We start from the raw sequence: 17,696 nt of genomic DNA on the forward strand, positions 1-17,696 counted from the left end.
ACACGAAGAACATGACTGAATAAAATTCTGAGGTTTTTTGTCCAAAGATTTGGTCTTTTCCTTTTCATCCTTGCCCCTTTCAACCTGGTTAAGCACCCCAGTTGGAGGAAAGAGGAAACAAGTGAACTCACATGTCGAGCCTCTCTTGGCTGTACAAAGCCTCCCTGGGCGCTGCCCACTGACCACCCATAAGGCTCTGACAGAGGAAGGACGGAGCCCTGAAAGATTCTAGTAAGTAGAACACATAAGCTCTCCTTGAATCCCATACCCTCAGCTAGCTTAGCCAGCTAAGATTCACTTTGTCAAATAAGCCTGTGTGTTTGAATTTAGTAACTTTGTATCCTCCAGACTGGCATCCATGAAATTCAACCTGCTTTTTCTTTCTTTTTTTGTTTTTTGGTGAGGAAGATTCACCCTGAACTAACATCTGCTGGCAACCTTCCTCTTTTTTTTTGCTTGAGGAAGACTAGCCCTGAGCTAACATCCGTGCCAATCTTCCTCCACTTTGTATGTAGGATGCCTCCACAGCATGGCTGACGAGTGAAGCAGGTCCACGCCCAAGATCTGAACTCATGAAGCCAGGCCACCGAGGTGGAGCTCACGGAACTTTAAACACTGGGCCACAGGACCGGCCCTCTGCTTTTTCATTTTTAACCTATTTGGTTTTGGCTTAGATGTAACCGAACCACTTGAGAGCAGAAGCCTCTGGGACTGAGGGGACAAGCTCTGCGTCAGCACAGACACACTCTGGGGATGACCCCTTGCCAGGACCTCCTCTGTGGCCACTGCGTGGTCTGTGCATGGGAACTCAAGCACCCGAGTTTCTCGGTGACACCAGCCCCACCTCAAAGAGCCAGGTGGTAGGACCCTGAGGGACCAAGGCTGCAGATGCAGGAGTGACAGTCGGCCGAGGACCACACACGTGCCCTCCGAGCGGGATGCAAAACACAAAAGAAACTGTCCCGACCACAGGAATCAACCCCTTTATTGCTCAAGTATAAAGCATCACAGCAGGTTTGAGGCCACCTGGGAGTTCGCACACAGAGGCCCACACTTACCAAAACGCACTTCCCAGGCTCAAGGCTCCAGAGAGAGCTCTCAGTGTTGATCTTGTGCGTGAACTTCCCTTCCATGAGGACGCGCTCCCCATTTTCCTCCAGCACAGCCACCCGGATGGAGCTGCTGCGGAGAGCCACTGAGACCTGGAACAAAGCAGAAGAGAATCATTTCATGTGGGAAGGGGTGACCAGCATGCTCCAAAATGGGAGGGGACAACAGTTTCCAAGGCGCCTGACTGTGCACCATAGGAGAACAAGATGCAAGACCATCCTTGGGGGTCACCAGGCATTCTGAGTGAAGAAAATCATACCAACCAATTTACACTTGAAGCAGCCTATGCATCACCATCTCCTTCAAGTAAATGCACGAGATCTGTTTCGACATGCATAATGGTAACGTGGGGTGCTGTGTGGAAACAGGTTTTCAACAGTTTTCCACCCAAATCCCTTCTCCAGTTAGAGGAGCCCAATTCTCGTGGCGGAAGGCAAGACGGCACACAGTGGTAGGGACATGTGCCACCCCATTCCTGTCTTGCTGGCTGGACGACGTGTCCAGGAGGGCCGAGTGGCCACATGCCCCGCACTGCTTCCTTCCATGAACCACCGTGCCATCTCTATAGCCACAGCTCAGCCTTCACCCAGGAGAGTGATGCAAGGTCCTCTGGTTTTGTATTTTGTCTTTGTTCTCTGAGAAATCCAGCCTCTATAAGCCTCAGCTCACCAATCTCTCCTCTGTGACGCTTGTCCTGGGCAGTTCCCGCCTCCCGCACTGGGAACACCCTTTCCCTGCTCTCATGCGTCTGTCTCCACAACTGTACTGGGAGCTGCTGGGATGGGGGTTTACTTCACACATGTACCCCAGCCAGGAGGATCCAAAGCAGGTGTACCCCAGGTGGTTCATTGGATCAGTAATTGGAAAAGGAAAGAAAACAGAACTCTTGTTTATATTTTGTTTCAATTCTTTTTAAATTCTAAAATCTGTGTTTTATAATGTAAACATTGGGCCGGCCCAGTGGCTTAGCAGTTAAGTGTGCGCTCTCCGCTACTGGCGGCCCGGGTTTGGATCCCGGGTGCGCACTGACACACCGCTTCTCCGGCCATGCTGAGGCCGTGTCGCACATAGAGGAACTAGAAGGATGTGCAACTATGACATACAACTATCTACTGGGGCTTCGGGGGGGGGGGGGGGAAGGAGGAGGATTGGCAATAGATGTTAGCTCAGAGCCGGTCTTCCTCAGCAAAAAGAGGAGGGTTAGCACGGATGTTAGCTCAGGGCTATCTTCCTCACAAAACAAACAAACAAATATAATGTAAACATCTTTTTATAATAGTATTTGCATAATGTATATGTTAAATGAACAGTCACTGGAGAAGAGAGCTTAGGCCTTTCTAACACGCATGTGGTATCAAAACCGGTTGGAGACAGCCCTCCCATGTCGCTTGGTAAGTGCTCATCAAATGCTTGAAAAGCGCTTCAAAAGAAACCTTCAAAACCACAAAATTTTCAAACTGGAGTTTATATTTGTCAACGGAATCTGATACTGCAACCTACCTGTATTTTAAATATCCACAAATAAAAGATGGAAAGGGGAGGGATGATGTTCTGGAGTTACCACCATTAGGCAGCTTCAGAGTAAAACAGGAACTCCTGAACTGTACATGAGGGAGGAGAGACGGGGACAAAAGTGCTGCCACAGAGCACAGTGGCCTCTGGGTGGACAAGCCACCACGCACGCTGCGTCTACACACAGGCTCTGGGGGCGTCCTGTGAGCCGCAGCTCCACCCACACTCAACTTCTGGGAGGATTTACTGTTTCCTCAGCTGGTTCTGCAAAGTCATGGGCACAACGCACCTTCACTCCCGGCATCTAACGGCCAACACACCAGCAGCCCAGCACACCCCAGATCATAAACTTGAGTGTGTGGTGAACACCCGACAGAGTACATCAAGGCTCTGTCACCCCTGGCCTCCCAGGAACAAGCTCACTTTAACAAATAAAATCCTCCCAGCCAACTTTACATAACAAGATAATTTCCAAATTTGGGCATGCTTCTTACAATGCTCATCTCTTGCACAACAGGGGATGAGCCAAGGCACCAAGGGGGAACCACAAAGGAGATGTTTCCAGGAGCTCCAGGTCAAGACGTCACCCTGGGAACAGGCTCATCTCCTGATCTCTGTGACCCACAGAGATGACAGGAACAAAGCACAAAGAATAAAACCCCAGACAACACAAGGGAAGCAGCAGGAGGCCGGGACAGACAGTACAAAGCAGGGAGGAGTGACAGGTCCACATCTGGAAGCCCATAGCTACATGGGGCCTCTGGCTGGCAGACAGCAGGTACACAGGGCCAAAGCAGAGCAGCCAAGAGTCAGTCCTGGCTATGATGAAGTGAACTACTTTTGACAAGGTTAAAAAGAACGACAGCAAGAAACCCCAGAAAAACAAAAAATTATACGAGAAATTCCTGATTCAAAGGGATGTTGGAGAAAATGGTGAAGTTAAGGACCTCCAAAAAAATCTCTCCTCCAAAAAAGCAATAAGAACATTGGCAAAAATTGTCAATATCTACTTGGTCTGAACTTTGGAAACTAAGCAAAGGTTTGTAGGAACACAGGAAGCATTTATGCAAGAAAAACGACAGCATCTTTGTAAGAACAGTGAGCTTTTTGTGACATTTTAACTTGCCCTAGACCCATTCTCACTCTCTAGCTCCTTGGTAGCCCACATTCCTGGGGTAGCCTGGCAGTCATCACAGGGAGCATAAAGGAGCTGGAGCTCTTTCAAAGCTTCATTCCCAAAGAACTGTCATTATCTGACCTGTGTAATGGTTCCTGGAAGACCCCACTTGCAAAGCTGTCTGTTTTTGACTGAACACAGAAAAGCCTTTTCCCCAGGAAGTGTCTGTTGAAAACAATTATAGGCAAGTGTTTTAACTTCACACCTGAGGGAGGTGGTAGATATCAGCAGAGGCAAAAACAAAAAAAAGTAAAAGATGGGGAATATAATGTCCATGGAAGCTTTGAAACACTTGGAAATATTCCTAGGAATCTAGAAGGACACATGAATGTGTAGGGCTGTGTGTATGCTCAGGAGAAACCTGAGAAGGCCCTAAGCTCTCACCACTGGCTGACTCTGCAGGAGTGAGAAGTGAAGGTTAAGGAGAATTTTCAACTGCTACACTAAGTGTTAAAGGCGTGCCCCAAAACGTACACGGAGCCCCTCAAAGACAGAAAGATTTACTGGTTCCAGGTGTTTAATGAAATCTTTGTCCAATCATTAGCTGACACTAAGCTCACCAAGCAGAGACTTCATTGGCCACATACAATAAAGAATCCAGACTTCAAAAAATTAGTTCAAAAAAATCATTAAACAAACAAGAACTACATCAAGTACCAACAACAACAAACTATGGAGAAAAGGGAGAATCTGATTTCCAAAGTTGCCACATTGTTATTTAAAATGTCCAGTTTTCAACAAAGAATTACAAAACTCACAAAGAAACAAGAAAAGATAGCCCATACACAAAGGATAAAAGCAATCAATAAAATCCATCCCTGAGGAAGCCCACGCATGGACTTAGTAGAAAGTCTGTAAATCAGCTATTGTAAATATACTCAAAGAGCTAAAGAAAACCATGTGTAAAGAACTAAAGGGAAGTACGAGAATGATGTCTCATAAATAGAGAACATCAATAAAGAGATGGATATTATTTTTAGAAAGACTCAAATACAAATTCTGGAATTCAAAAGTAATTGGAAAAAAATTGAAGTGAAAAACCCACTAGAGGGTCTCAAAAGCAAATTTTAGCAGTTAGAAGAAAGAATCAGCAAATCTGAAGATAGGCCAATTGAGATTACTCAGTCTGAGGAACAGAAAGTAAACAGAATGAAAAAATGAACAGAGTCAGAAACCTGATGGACACCATTAAGCATACCTCCACAGGCATAATGGGAGTCAGAGAAGAGGAGGAAAGAGAGAAACAGCAGAAAGAATATTTGAAACAATAATGACCAAAAACTTTTCAAATCTGACCAAAAAATTAATCTACACATTCAAGAAGCTGAATGAATTTCAAGTAAAATAAACTCAAAGAGATCAAGACCTAGATGCATCAAAATCAAACTGTCAAAAAAGCCAAGGACAAAGAGAGAATCTTGAAAGCAGGAAGAGAAAAGCAAACTCATCACATACAGAGGAGCTTCAATAAGAATAACAGCCAATTTGTTATCAAAAACTATGGAGGCTAGATGGCAGTAGGATGAAGGATTCAAAGAGCAGTTCGGGGGAAAAAAGTCAATGAAGAATTCTGGCAACACTATCCTCCAAAAAAGAGGAGAAATTAAGGCATTCCCAGGTAAACAAAACCCTAAGAGAATTCATCGCTAACAGGCCTATCTTTTCTTCCACATGCCCTACAAGAAATACTAAAGGAGTCCTTCAGGCTGAAATGAAAGGGCACCAGATGGTAACTTGGATCCACAGGAAGAATAAAGAGCACTGGTAAAGTAAACACAGCACAAGTGTAACTTGTGTTTGTTAACTCTCTTTCTCTCCTGATTTAAAAGACAACAGCATAAACCACAAATAAAGATACAAAGAAGCAGAGAACAGGAGTTATTATATAGAACAGGAGTTACTGTATACAGCCAGGTTTTGGTACACATTGAAATTAAGTTGGTTTAATGAATCTGAAGTAAATTGTAATCCCCAGGGGAAACACTAAGAAAATAACTCCAAAAAAAAAAGACGAGGGAATTCAAATACAACACTAGGAAATATCTATTTAACGCAAAAGAAAGCAGTAACAGAAGAACAAAGAAAAATTTCAAAACTTACTACAAAGACAGAATAATCAAAACAATGTGGTACGGTATTCATAGACATACAGATCAATGGAACAGAATTAAAAATTCTGGTTGGTTGATTTTAGACAAGGATGCCAAGGCAATTCAATAGAGGAAAGAATAGTCTTTTCAACAAACGGACTGTGACAACTGGATAGCCACAAGCAAAATAAGAAATTTCAACCACTCCCTCATATCGTATACAAAAATTAAATCAAAATGGATCAAAAATCTATATCTAAGAGCTAAAACTATAAAACTCTTAGAAGAAAACAAAAATGTAAACATTCATGACCTTGGATTAGGCAATGGTTTCTCAGATATGACACCAAAAGCACAAGCAATAGATAGATAAGTAGGTAGGTAGATAGATAACACTTTATCAAAATTAAAGACTTTTGTGCTTCAAAAGACATTATCTCTTAAGAAACTAGAAAGACAACTCACAGGATAGGAGAAAATATTTGCAAATTACCTGACAACAGTATAGTACCTAGAATTAAAAAGAACTCTTACAATTCAACAATAAACAGACAAACAATCCAATTAAAAACTGGGCAGGGGCTGGCCCAGCGACATAGCAGTTAAGTTTGCGTGCTCTGCTTCGGCAGCCTGGGGTTCACTGGTTCAGATCCTGGGCGCAGGCAGACCTACGCACTACTCATCAAGCCATACTGAGGCGGCGTCCCACACAGAGCAACTAGAAGGATGTACAACTATGACATACAACTATTTACTGGGGCTTTGGGGAGGAGAAAAAAAAAAGGAGGAAGATTGGCAACAGATGTCAGCTCAGGGCCAACTCTCCTCCAGGGGAAAAAAAAAAAATGGGCAAAGGACTTGAATAAACATTTCTCTAAAGAAGACATACAAATAGGCAATAAGCACATGAAAACATACTCAACATTATTAGCCATCAGGGAAATGCATATCAAAACCACAATGAGATACCACCTCACAGTCACTAGGATGGCAACAAAAACACAAAATAGACAATAAAGTGTTGAGGATGCGGAGAAATATGAAGCCTTATACATTTTTAGTGGATATGTAAAATGTAAAATGGTACAAGCACTTTGGAACACAGCTTAGCAGTTCCTCAAAAAATTAATTTTGGAGCTACCATATAACCCAGCAATTCCACCCCTAGCCTCATACACAAGAAAATGGAAAACGTGTCAAAATATGGGGGTAGAGGGAAAGACTGAGGTACAAATGGGTGCACAAGGGGGAGTACAGAGATGTCTCCTCTTCTCCAGCCTCATCCCACGTGACAAGTTCCGAGACACCAGTGAAGGACCAGTGAGGAGGTCCCAATGTGGGAACAGGGGTTGAGACCACCTTGGAAAAAGTCTCACATTTGGGGAGACGTCCTGTCACAGGCCAGAGGCCATCATCCTGAGGTGCTGACGAGGACCCTATCACAGGGGCCTCTCTCAGACCAGCGACGATACCCAGCAAGCTGAGAGGTGTGTCCCTTACCAAACAATAAATAAGATAAAGATACACACGCAAATGCACTGTGTGTGGCTATATCCAAAGAACACAGCCATACTTACTAAGTATAAGTTATATTCAATACAGGAACTGGTTTAAAACCCAGAGCACTCCCCACCAACACCCCAAACTGCTCTTTATCTAGAGATGACAACTTGTAGCAGACGATAAGATACAATCTAGACCGTTTTCTTAAAATTACAATTTTTAAAAATCAACATTAGTGTCCATTTTCAGCTTCAGTTTTGGCTCTCTAATTTTGATGAATTTCAAGATCTAGCTGTATTTTTTGAACAGCTGCATTTTGGAGTGCCTTTATCTAATCAAATACAACAGGAAAATCAATTGCAAGTGATAAAATTCATACTGTGTTAGGCTGCTATTAACAAATGAGATGGGGCCCAAATTGCCACAGAGAAGGGCCTTCCATGAGAGAGACAAATCATTTCATTTCTGTAACAATTAAATTGGAAACCATTAACACAATTTAGACAAAACTGCTCTAACAGGGTAAGAAGATCAAAGTGGGTTAAAAGGCAGCAAAGTAACTGACCCTCAAAGAAGCTCCATCAAAATGCAACCTGCTCCTTTCTAACGCTGGTTCAAATTCCAGAAACCATAAGAAAAAAGACTGATTAATTTAGACACATAAAAATAAATAAGTTCTGCAAGGAAAAAATACCACAATCCAACTCAAAAGATTAATAACAAAATGGGACAATAGATCTTCAATACCACATCACAAAGAGCTGATCTTTCTAATATATAAAGAGCTCCTAGAAATCAATATAAGCAATGACCTAACAGGAAATGGGCAAAAGATATAGCCAGTTCAAAGGAAAGGCACATGTAAAAACATGCTCAATCTCACTCATCAGAGAAATATAAATTCATATTATACCTATATGCTCTTTTTCACCTACCCAACTTATAAAACCCAAGAGTTTGATAACATACTACTGTCAGCAAATTTGTGAAAACCAAGGACTCTTGCACATCATTGATGGGAATGTAAATTAGTACAACCCCTATGGTGGGCAATTTACCAATACCTATAGAAATTAGAAATACCTTTTAATACCACGTATCTTTCAATCTGGCGATTGCACTTCATGGAATCTATTCTTGGAATGCATACATGCAAAATGAAATTTATTAAAGGGCATTCATTGCTTTATTGTCTATAATAGCAAAAGATTGGAAACAACCTAAATGCTAACTACCAGGGGACTAATTTAGTAATCAGCCTGCTGCTTGAAGGGGGCAAAAGCAGAGACTGGAGCCCTGGGTGAAGGGGTGGTGGGCTCAAGGCACTTGCACTCTCAGGGTTTGGCCAGCCTGAGCCAGATGACATGGGAAATCCTAGGTCTACCCAAGGGCAACCTCTGGTTGGCAGGCACCAGAGGCACTGGGGACATGGCAGACAACGCAAGAGACCAGAGCCAGCCTGGTGGTGCCAGTAATTGGGAATGGGAACATATCATCTGTGCTAACAGTGGAGATGTGATAATGTATATTCATACTTGACTATATATGCATAAAAAATATCTGCCAAAATATCTCAGAAACTAGTAAGGTGATGACTGAGGTCAGGGTGGGAGCTGGTACAGCATAGAAGCACAGAGGCAGGAGAGAGACTTTTTGTTGTACATTTTTATACTTTTGAACAGGTAAATGTGCTTCTCATTCAAAAATTTAAAAATAAAGTAGATAAATGCAGCCTATTAGCCTTTTGTGTTACGAAAGTTTCCTATAATAAAGAGTCTTCCTACATTTTTTCTAAACACATTCTAAGAAGGGAACACCATGTAACTGAGCTTGTAGCACGAATTCCAGCAGCTGCATCAAACTCAGGGGCAAGGAGGCATCACCGTATGAGACATGCCCTGGGGCCTCGGCGCTGTTCCAGAAGGTTCCCATGGTGGGGACAGAGACGGCAGTGAGCCCAACCAGCCAGCAAGACCTCATCAGTCAGCAAATACCACTCACAATCTCTGAGAGGAAGGAGAATATGGAAGAGGAAATAAATTCACTTGTCACTCAATGTCATCTAGTCATGAGTTCGCTTGCAACAATATCATGACATTTTCCACTCAAAAGACGATCAATCAAACAGGGTGGGGGCGGGGGCCGGGTGCTGGTCTCCACTCTGCCACCATCTCACCAGATGGTCTGGGGCCTCAGTGGTTTACATCTCCAGGAGAGTTTTCTCATCTGCAAAATGAGAAGGTAGACTAAAAATCTCAGTGAATCTCCTACGATGCACTGAAATGCCAGGTTTATAACCACCTGGCTGACTTAACGCTATCGCACAAACAGCACGTTATGATCTCAAAGCTCCTTCCTCTACTCCATGGCTACACTGAGGAAAGAGGGGAACTCAGTTGCTTTTCCTAAGCAGAGTGGACGAAGCAAAGACCTAACCACCTTTCACTAATGCATGAGACCAAAGCTTCATTTTAAGAAATTTTTCTTTAGATTCACCAGCAAAATTATAAAAAAAAGTTGCACGTAAAATAAGAACACTTGAACATAAAGCATTATGCACACACTCTTAATTGTCCCCCACGACACTTGAGAGGCAAAGCCATTTCTCAGAAAAGAAATCAACACAAAAAAGTAAAAGAAGGGCAGCCTTCTGGTGCCTCCAGCACCACGCTACAGCTGGAGAAGAGCTGGAGTGTTACTCCATTAACACTCAGTGCTGCCCACATCCACCCCTGACCCCAACGCCGTCACCCCGCACGTGCAGAGCTACTTACAAAGCCAGAACAACTGTGACTTCATCAGCTGAGCTGCTGCAATCACAGCTACCGTCATGATGATACCTGATAGGTGCCACAGACAAAAGCCAAAAATAAATACTGCTGACAGGCAGCTGTGACAGGTATCCCAGGGAACTGCTAGAAAGGAGCCAGTCCACAAAGTGGCAACACTGAGAAAAAACCCTGAGACTGGCAAAAGCCAAGAAATGCAAAATAAACTTAAGTGAGACATGACTAAAACTCTTAGATCACTAAGAAATTGAGAGACCACAATTTTTTAAAAGAAGGTTACAGTATAAGAATAACATGGAATTTGAAAGTTGCTAAGAGAGTAAATCTTACAAGTTCTCATCACAAGAAAAAAAAATTCGGTAACTACGTATGGTGATGGATATTAACCAGACTTATTGTGGTGATCATTTCCCTATATATATAAATATCGAATCATTATGTTGTACACCTGAAACTAATATGATGTTGTATGTCAATTATGCCTCAATAAAAAGGAAAAAAAAGAAAGACACAGAAAAAAATACTATTGAAGGAGAAAAAGAAAAATTCAACTACATAGGAGATGAAGCAAGACTAGTGTAAATTAAGTTAGCACGTGTCACAAAAATGCCAACACTAGATAAATCAACAGCTTACGTGGAACTTGCCTCTTTCAATCCCAGTGTTGCAAACACTCAGGCTCATCCACACATCTCCGGGTGTTGAGAGCATTGCCTCCAGAGCCAGTCAACCTGGGAAGAGCCTGAACAAACTGCCCTCCACCAGTGAATCCTGTGCACACCGAAACCACCTCAAAGGATTGGTGGGAAGAGGGGCTGAGCAGTGCGTGGCCCTGAAAAAGCACTGCGCAGTACTTTTTGAAGCAAACAGACTGCCTGTTTATGCTCTGCATGGCGCCTGCCACTCCTGCCACTGCCATGCTGGTGCATCTGCTGTCACTGCCTGAGCCCCACAGATATCAACTCCAGAGCAGCAATCTTGTCCGAGTCTTGGGGACCATCACATGCTCAGTAAATGTCTAATGCAGGAATGAGCAAAGGGCCATCCTCGGGCAAAGCGAGGCCTTATCAATCTAGAAATCATGACAAGGGCACTTGAGAGAGACGCGGATCTGAACCTGAAGTATGACGGGGTCTGCCCCTTAGCATGGTGAGACAAAGGGCAGGACCCTCACAACACACTGCTCGCAGCAGAGCAACTGAATTGTGAGACTGACCTCCAATTACAGTGTGTATACCTGAGACACTGTTCTCAGTGGGAAGTTCTCCCGGGTGGCTGTGGACAGTTCAGCGAGAAGTGTCAGGGAATCTGGGTCTTCTGAGTCAAAGAAAGAGAAAATAACTAGTTTTAGGTTAGGTCTAATACAAGTCATTTCAGAGAAATCTCCAGAAGTTCATGGAGAAGTTTGAAGACAGATACTAGACCAGGAACCGTAACTGTTTTAGCCAAGGAATAAAGTGTGGTAACCAACACTTTTCATAATTTATTCACCTATATACAAAGCTATCCTACCAAAAAATGAAATGAAAATCAATACTTGACCTACTCCAACAGGAGGGTCAGCCTGACCTGCTATGACCTACCAGAACCAGAGGGGTGGTGGTCGTCGGAAGTGGGATTCTGTGGGGATGACCCCTAGTTACCTAGTCTGACTTAAATCCTCAAGTCCACCTGGCCAGGGGTCACTGAGCCCTGGTGAGACCTCCAGGGATGGGGTGGGAAGAGGGAGAAATGGAGGAATGAGCGGACAGTACTGCTCCAGCCAGTGCCAGATCCATCAATCCCTGACTCACTTCCACATGGAGCTGTGAGGGCTCAAGGGCTCCCGTCTTTCATGCTGCAAAACAAGTCGAGTTCATCTGACACTGGCAGGAAGTCACAGTCTACTAGAGGCTGCCCTGGCCCCCCAGGCCCTGCACACAAGGCAGGCCTGTTTTAGATGAGGCCTCAGGACAGGGGGACCCAGAGGCGTTCACTCACCACCTAGCCTGGATTTGCACATGTATCCAGACCAGCAGGAGCTGGCACCACTTCACAGGGGAATTGTTTCCAGAAAATGTACATGCAACTCAACTTCCATTTTACATGCTCCGGGGCCTTCTCTTGTAAAGAAGCCAGCAGTGCTTCTCTTTATAAAGTGAGGGGTGGGACGCAGGGAAACAGTATGAGCTTCAGAAGCAGACACACCTGAATCAAACCATGGCTTGACCACTTCAGTCATTCAGCCATTCATTCATTCAAAAACATCTGGAGAGCACTCAAGGTTCCAGACATAACAAGAATGAGGTAGACACAATAGATAATTGAGTGACTTCTCTCGGCCTCAATTTCTCATCTACAAAACATGAAAGATATTACTTACAGTACATGTTCTCATGAAGAGGGAAATAAGGATACAGTTTCTGGCATATATCAGAATTTTTTATATTGAGGATTATATTAACATAATGTCCCATTTCATACATCACATGAGGAGTTTTTCTTTCAAGTGAGGCCTACCTATCTACAATGACCTACAACAATGTTATTCTCAGCAAGGTTCCTGAGTAAACTTCTCTCTCCCACTGAAAGATTAAATTTCTACTCACTCAAGCTCATTGAGATGGAGAAATCAACTCAAGCTGTCAATGTTACAGCTCCAACCTGACATGGCCCCCTGCTCTATGGAAGGGCTCTGCAGCACACAGGACCGGAAGTCCACTTATCACTACTCCACTTTCTCCATCTGTGAAATGGGTATAACAACTGCCTTGCCTATTTCGTAGTGTTTTTGTGGAGACTAAATGCAATAAATGATATGAGACTATTGTAATTAAAAAAAAACGAAGCTCATGTGCTATCCACATAGCACAGGAAGGCTGGCCAGGGCTGAGATGGGTCTCATACTCAACTTAACGTGGTTAAAAAGGCAGGTGGGGTGTGTTTGTAACTGAAAAAAAGAAACAGTTTTGTGTTTGTGGCTAAGTAAAGACTACCAGGAATGGGAGAGACAGGGCAGGTTGGCTCCAGCACAGCCCACAGCCCAACACCTGTGCCCCGAGGAAAGAAGCTGAGCAGAGAAGCCACAAGAGCCCCCATTACCTGTCTGCCCTTCACCACGTGCTTGGGCACTGGCACCTTGAGCTCCAGGTCAGTGTAGTCCTGCGACCAGGTGTAGTTCTCACGCACAGCACCGTTGTAGCTGTCGGGGTTTCTCTGGAACTGCTCCTGTCTCCTGAGAAAGAACAAGAAGTAAGATGACAGCCCAGCCCACACGCAGGACGGGAAGGCCACGGGGCACCCGAGTGCACACCGTCTCTAGGTCCTGAAGAAGTTTTACCTAAATCTCACTTCCTTTTGCATCTCAAACTCCCTCTCTCTCTGGGCAATTTCCTTTCTGATCCTCCTACTCAGCCCTCCGGGAAACCACAGGGACAAAAGGAAAAGCTGCAGAGAAGACCCTGAGTGCAGCACCCTCGTGGTCAGGAAAAGTGTCTGCGACCACAGTCCACAGCGCAGACTGGTCTTCCTGAAGCTTAGAAACCAGGCCAGTCAACTAACCAAAGGCCTCGTTAATAAAATCCCGGGGCTTGTGGGGACCTGGTTTCTCATAAAATGCTTGGCAGGGTCTATCTTTAAAAAGAAAGCAAAACAACTTCAGCCCTTATCCAACCCCAGTCTCCACTTTCTCCTGGTCAATAAACTGAAGCCAAGGCACTGCACAAAACTGCAGGCTTTCTTAAGATGTGAGCAGTGTGCTTATGAGACAGCCTAGAAAACCCCACTGCACATGCAATACCAACTCAGCACAGATGCAGACAGGCCTGGCCAAGAAGCTGATGTTAAAAATAAAACACAATGAAATATTTACCATAAGACTTAGTCTTAATAACAGCATAAACATCATATAAAACTTTGGACTCAAGAGTGCATTACAGTGAGCGTTAGATCTAAATTAAAGGCAGAAGCACAGTTGTGGAGGAAGCAATACCCATGAGTGCAGACATCCCAACAACAGGGGCAGTTCAGCCACTTTCTCCAGGCTCAGGGAGCCCAGCAGAGGCACCTGGAGGAAGAGGCCCATGGACAAGACTCCACTGGTGGGGAGACACAAAGCTATGCCTGTCTGTACTTGTGCAGATGAAAATGCACAGAAAAGGTTCGGAACGCATGCACCCCATCAGCCCCTCACCTCTGATCAGGGAGGGGTTGGGAGGGGTGGTTAAATGAGGATACACTTTTCCTGGCTGAAGCTTTAGGACAAGAACACGTTTACATCCTGTGGGTATGCCTTGTACAACTTATATCGTGAGGCCGGGCCTCCATCACAGCCCAGGCTCTCTCGACTGGTAACTGGCAGCTGTTATAGGTTGAACTATGTCCCCCAAAATTCATATGTTGCAGTCCTAACCTCCGGCTCCTCAGAAAGTGCCTTATTTGGAAACAGGGTCTTTGTACTGGTATTGCAGTTAAAATGAGGTCATTAAAGTGGGCCCTGATTCAATATGACTAAGTCCTTAAAAAGGGAAGACCTGGACATGAAGATGCACACACAGAGGGATGACGATGTGAAGAGACACAGGGAGATGGCGATACAGCTGCAAGCCAAGGAATGCCAAAGACGATCAGCAACCCCAGAAGCTGAAAGAAGCAAGGAAGGCTTCTTCTACCCAGTCTTGAAGAGAGTACAGCCCTGCAACACCCTGGTCCTGGACTGAGGCCTCCAGAATTACAGGAGAATGATTTCCGGTGACCTAAGCTACCTAGTCTGTGGTACTCTGTTGCAGCAGTTTGATTAGGGTGATTCAAAATTCAGCACTTAATATCGGCAGGCCAGGCACTGACCAATCAGAAAGGATGCCAGCCCCAAACTACCTGCTCCAGCAGGCCAAGCAGGGATGGTGGGCCCCTGCGGGGACCAAGAGCCACAGAGAGAGCAGGGTGGGACAAAGGAGACAGGATCGATCAAGGCCTGGACACGGGCGGCCAGAGTAAGCTTGATGTAGAAGCCACCAATGCAAGTGTTTACAACAACTGTTCAGTGATGTGAGGAAAAGCTTTCAATATGCTATAAACCTGAAAAAGAGTACATAGCTTTCTTGTAGGGTATAGGTTTAGTTTTCTAAGAAGAAGCGCACACACACATATACACGTGTGCGTGTCTCTATATAAAGGGAGGCTGGTAAGCCTTGGTGGCTGTCTCTGAGTAGCATGATAACAAGCAGTTTGACTTCCTTCCTTGTACCCTCAGGTAGCCAAATTCCCAACAATATGTAGACACGTTATCATCAAGAGAAAAACAGCTCTCCCTAAGAACGCGTCGACAGGAGACAGAGACCCAACCTGTGGCCCCCACGACCAGGCAGCTCCCTTGCGGCTACGCCAGCCTGCTTGCATCCTGACCCCCCAAAATAGGGCCTAGGGAGACGGTCACAGCAGGACGGGGTGGCCAGGCCCCACGCCCACGTCCCAGACCCACACGCTTTCTCCCAACTCTAGCACCCACTGCAGCTTTAAAGCTCACATTTGACAGACGTGCTTGAATGTGTGGAGAATACCTCCAACCCACACCAGGTACCAGGAGGGAGGATGAGGGGGCTCACCCCTCACTGCACAGCTTTCTCTCTATGGCCTTTAAACTGTGTGTGTGTGACCTACTTAAATAACCGAAGTTACGGAAACACATAAATAAAACACCCCCACACAAAATAAAGGCCAACCTGGCCTGGCACCTTGCGGGGATCAGGAAATAACCCTGAGGACCCTTCAAAGTGAGGGGACAGCTACTTTCCAAACATGTGGCTGAGCCCTTATGGCTGGTGCCCACGTGGCCCCTAGGACCAGGACGGGCAGCAGACAATGGGAGACACCACAGGCCACACCTCCTCAAGGGGCCACCCTCCACCCTGCAGGTGGCTGTCCTGAGGGAAGTCCCCCAGAGCTGGGTGCTCACGGAGGACCTCTGGTCTCTCAGCATCTCGGGGTGGGCAGCTCTACAGGTGCTCGGCCTGGCTCACCCTACATGGACCTGCAGCACCCTCCCAACGGAGCCAGGAGAGTCACTCCTAGCACAGCTCAGCATGCTGTTGGGGGCTTTTTTTAACGCTCTGAATCCACATTCTCTTTAAATAAGTTGATTATTTCCAGCTGACAGTGTGTAAAAATAAGCCTCCTGTCATGTGCAGGTGCTCTGGGCCCCGCCCTCGCCTCTCCACCCCTGTCCAGTCAGTCGGCAGCCGCACCCCTGCTGCCAGCGAGCACTGGGGGCGGGCAGGGTGTGGAGGGGGTCGAAGGAGGAGTGTGAGTCAGCAGCCAGGGTGCAGCCTGCGGAGCGGGCCTCACGCCTGATGAGCCAGATTAGCCCAGACAAAGGGTTCTGACCGTGTTAAAGGAAAGCCAGAATGGACTCGTGTGCCTGGGGCTGCGGGCAGCCAGGCCCTGCATCTACACCGGAAGCACTGGCCTCACCTGCACAGGTGGGAGCTGGCTCAGGCCTGCCCCTCTCTCTCCCCCTCCATGCCCCTGCACAGCCAAGGGAACCAGAGGGCCTCTTTCCTTTCCTGGGTTTAGAATAGCAAGTACGAGAGGTGGTGGGTAAAAGAGGCCACAGCCCCAACAGAAAGGCTTTTGTGCAGAAGGCTAGAGCCCGCATGGGGAATGGTTTATAACTCAGGGGCAGCAGCGGCCGCCCTTGAGCCCCTTCCCAGTTCTGGGAGTGGAGGTGGCTCCCCTGTGTGCAGACAGTGATTCCAAAGCAGAGATGCTGGCCGGCGCTTGCCAGACCCCCACAGCCAGAAAAGGAGCCACTTCCACCCTGAGGACATCCTGCCTCCAAACACTCTCATTTGCCCCTCAGGATATACGGCAAAGGCCACCTCCTCTGCATGCCTCAGACAACACCCTCTCATTCTCAGGGTACCCAGGTATGAGAGCTCTGGCCACACCACCCTACCCACCTGCAGACTCCCTAGGGCTTGTGCACGCATGAGCATATGCGTGCTGTGTGATATGAGCATGTATGTGGTGCATTGTGAGCGTGCATGGTGTGTGCATGTGTGCACACAGGTGTGTAGTGTGTACAAGGCAGTTAATAGACGGTGGTTCATTCTCTCTCCTTTCAGAGACCATCTCCACCTCTCTAACTAATTTCCTTCTCTTCTCACTGATCTCACATCCCACACCTGGACAGGAGCCACAGCCGGTGGGAATATGGTGATTTTTCTTCTGGGTTTCTGTATTTTCCAAAATATATAAAATGAGCATTATCATAACACTTAACCACACTCGGAGGCCCAAGTCCCTGAGTCAGAAGACTAGCACCAATTGTGCACTCCTAGAAGCAGGTCCACAGGCACCCTTCTCAGCACTGAGACCTGAGTGGTGGTGCCTGAACCCCCAGCCGCTGTGACTGGGAAGGCCGTGTCACACCACGTCATCACATTTCATCTCTGCAGCTTAGAAAGGGAAAGGTCAGCCTGAATCTTGTCCATCCACAGCAACCACCCCGACAGGCTTTGCACCATGCAGGCCTGCTGT

General features: G+C 46.0%; 2 protein-coding genes across 4 annotated transcripts in view; one reads left to right on the forward strand and one right to left on the reverse strand.

Annotated features, from left to right (window-relative positions):
- The window catches only part of OGDH (oxoglutarate dehydrogenase), a 394,430-nt gene that overhangs the window by 137,011 nt on the left and 239,723 nt on the right, over window positions 1–17,696 (forward strand). The window lies entirely within an intron of this gene.
- The window catches only part of NUDCD3 (NudC domain containing 3), a 93,048-nt gene that overhangs the window by 15,451 nt on the left and 59,901 nt on the right, over window positions 1–17,696 (reverse strand). For all 3 annotated transcript variants that reach the window (XM_004438326.3, XM_087426240.1, XM_087425614.1), the window contains 2 exons: window positions 13,263–13,395; window positions 1,059–1,202 (listed from right to left, as the gene is read on the reverse strand). In XM_004438326.3, coding sequence (XP_004438383.1) covers window positions 1,059–1,202; window positions 13,263–13,395 — 277 coding nt within the window. The remainder of the gene's footprint in view (window positions 1–1,058; window positions 1,203–13,262; window positions 13,396–17,696) is intronic.

The sequence above is a fragment of the Ceratotherium simum genome, chromosome 1, assembly GCF_057802395.1.
Source record: "Ceratotherium simum simum isolate JZ-2026a chromosome 1, ASM5780239v1, whole genome shotgun sequence".
In the NCBI taxonomy this organism is placed as follows: Eukaryota; Metazoa; Chordata; class Mammalia; order Perissodactyla; family Rhinocerotidae; genus Ceratotherium; species Ceratotherium simum.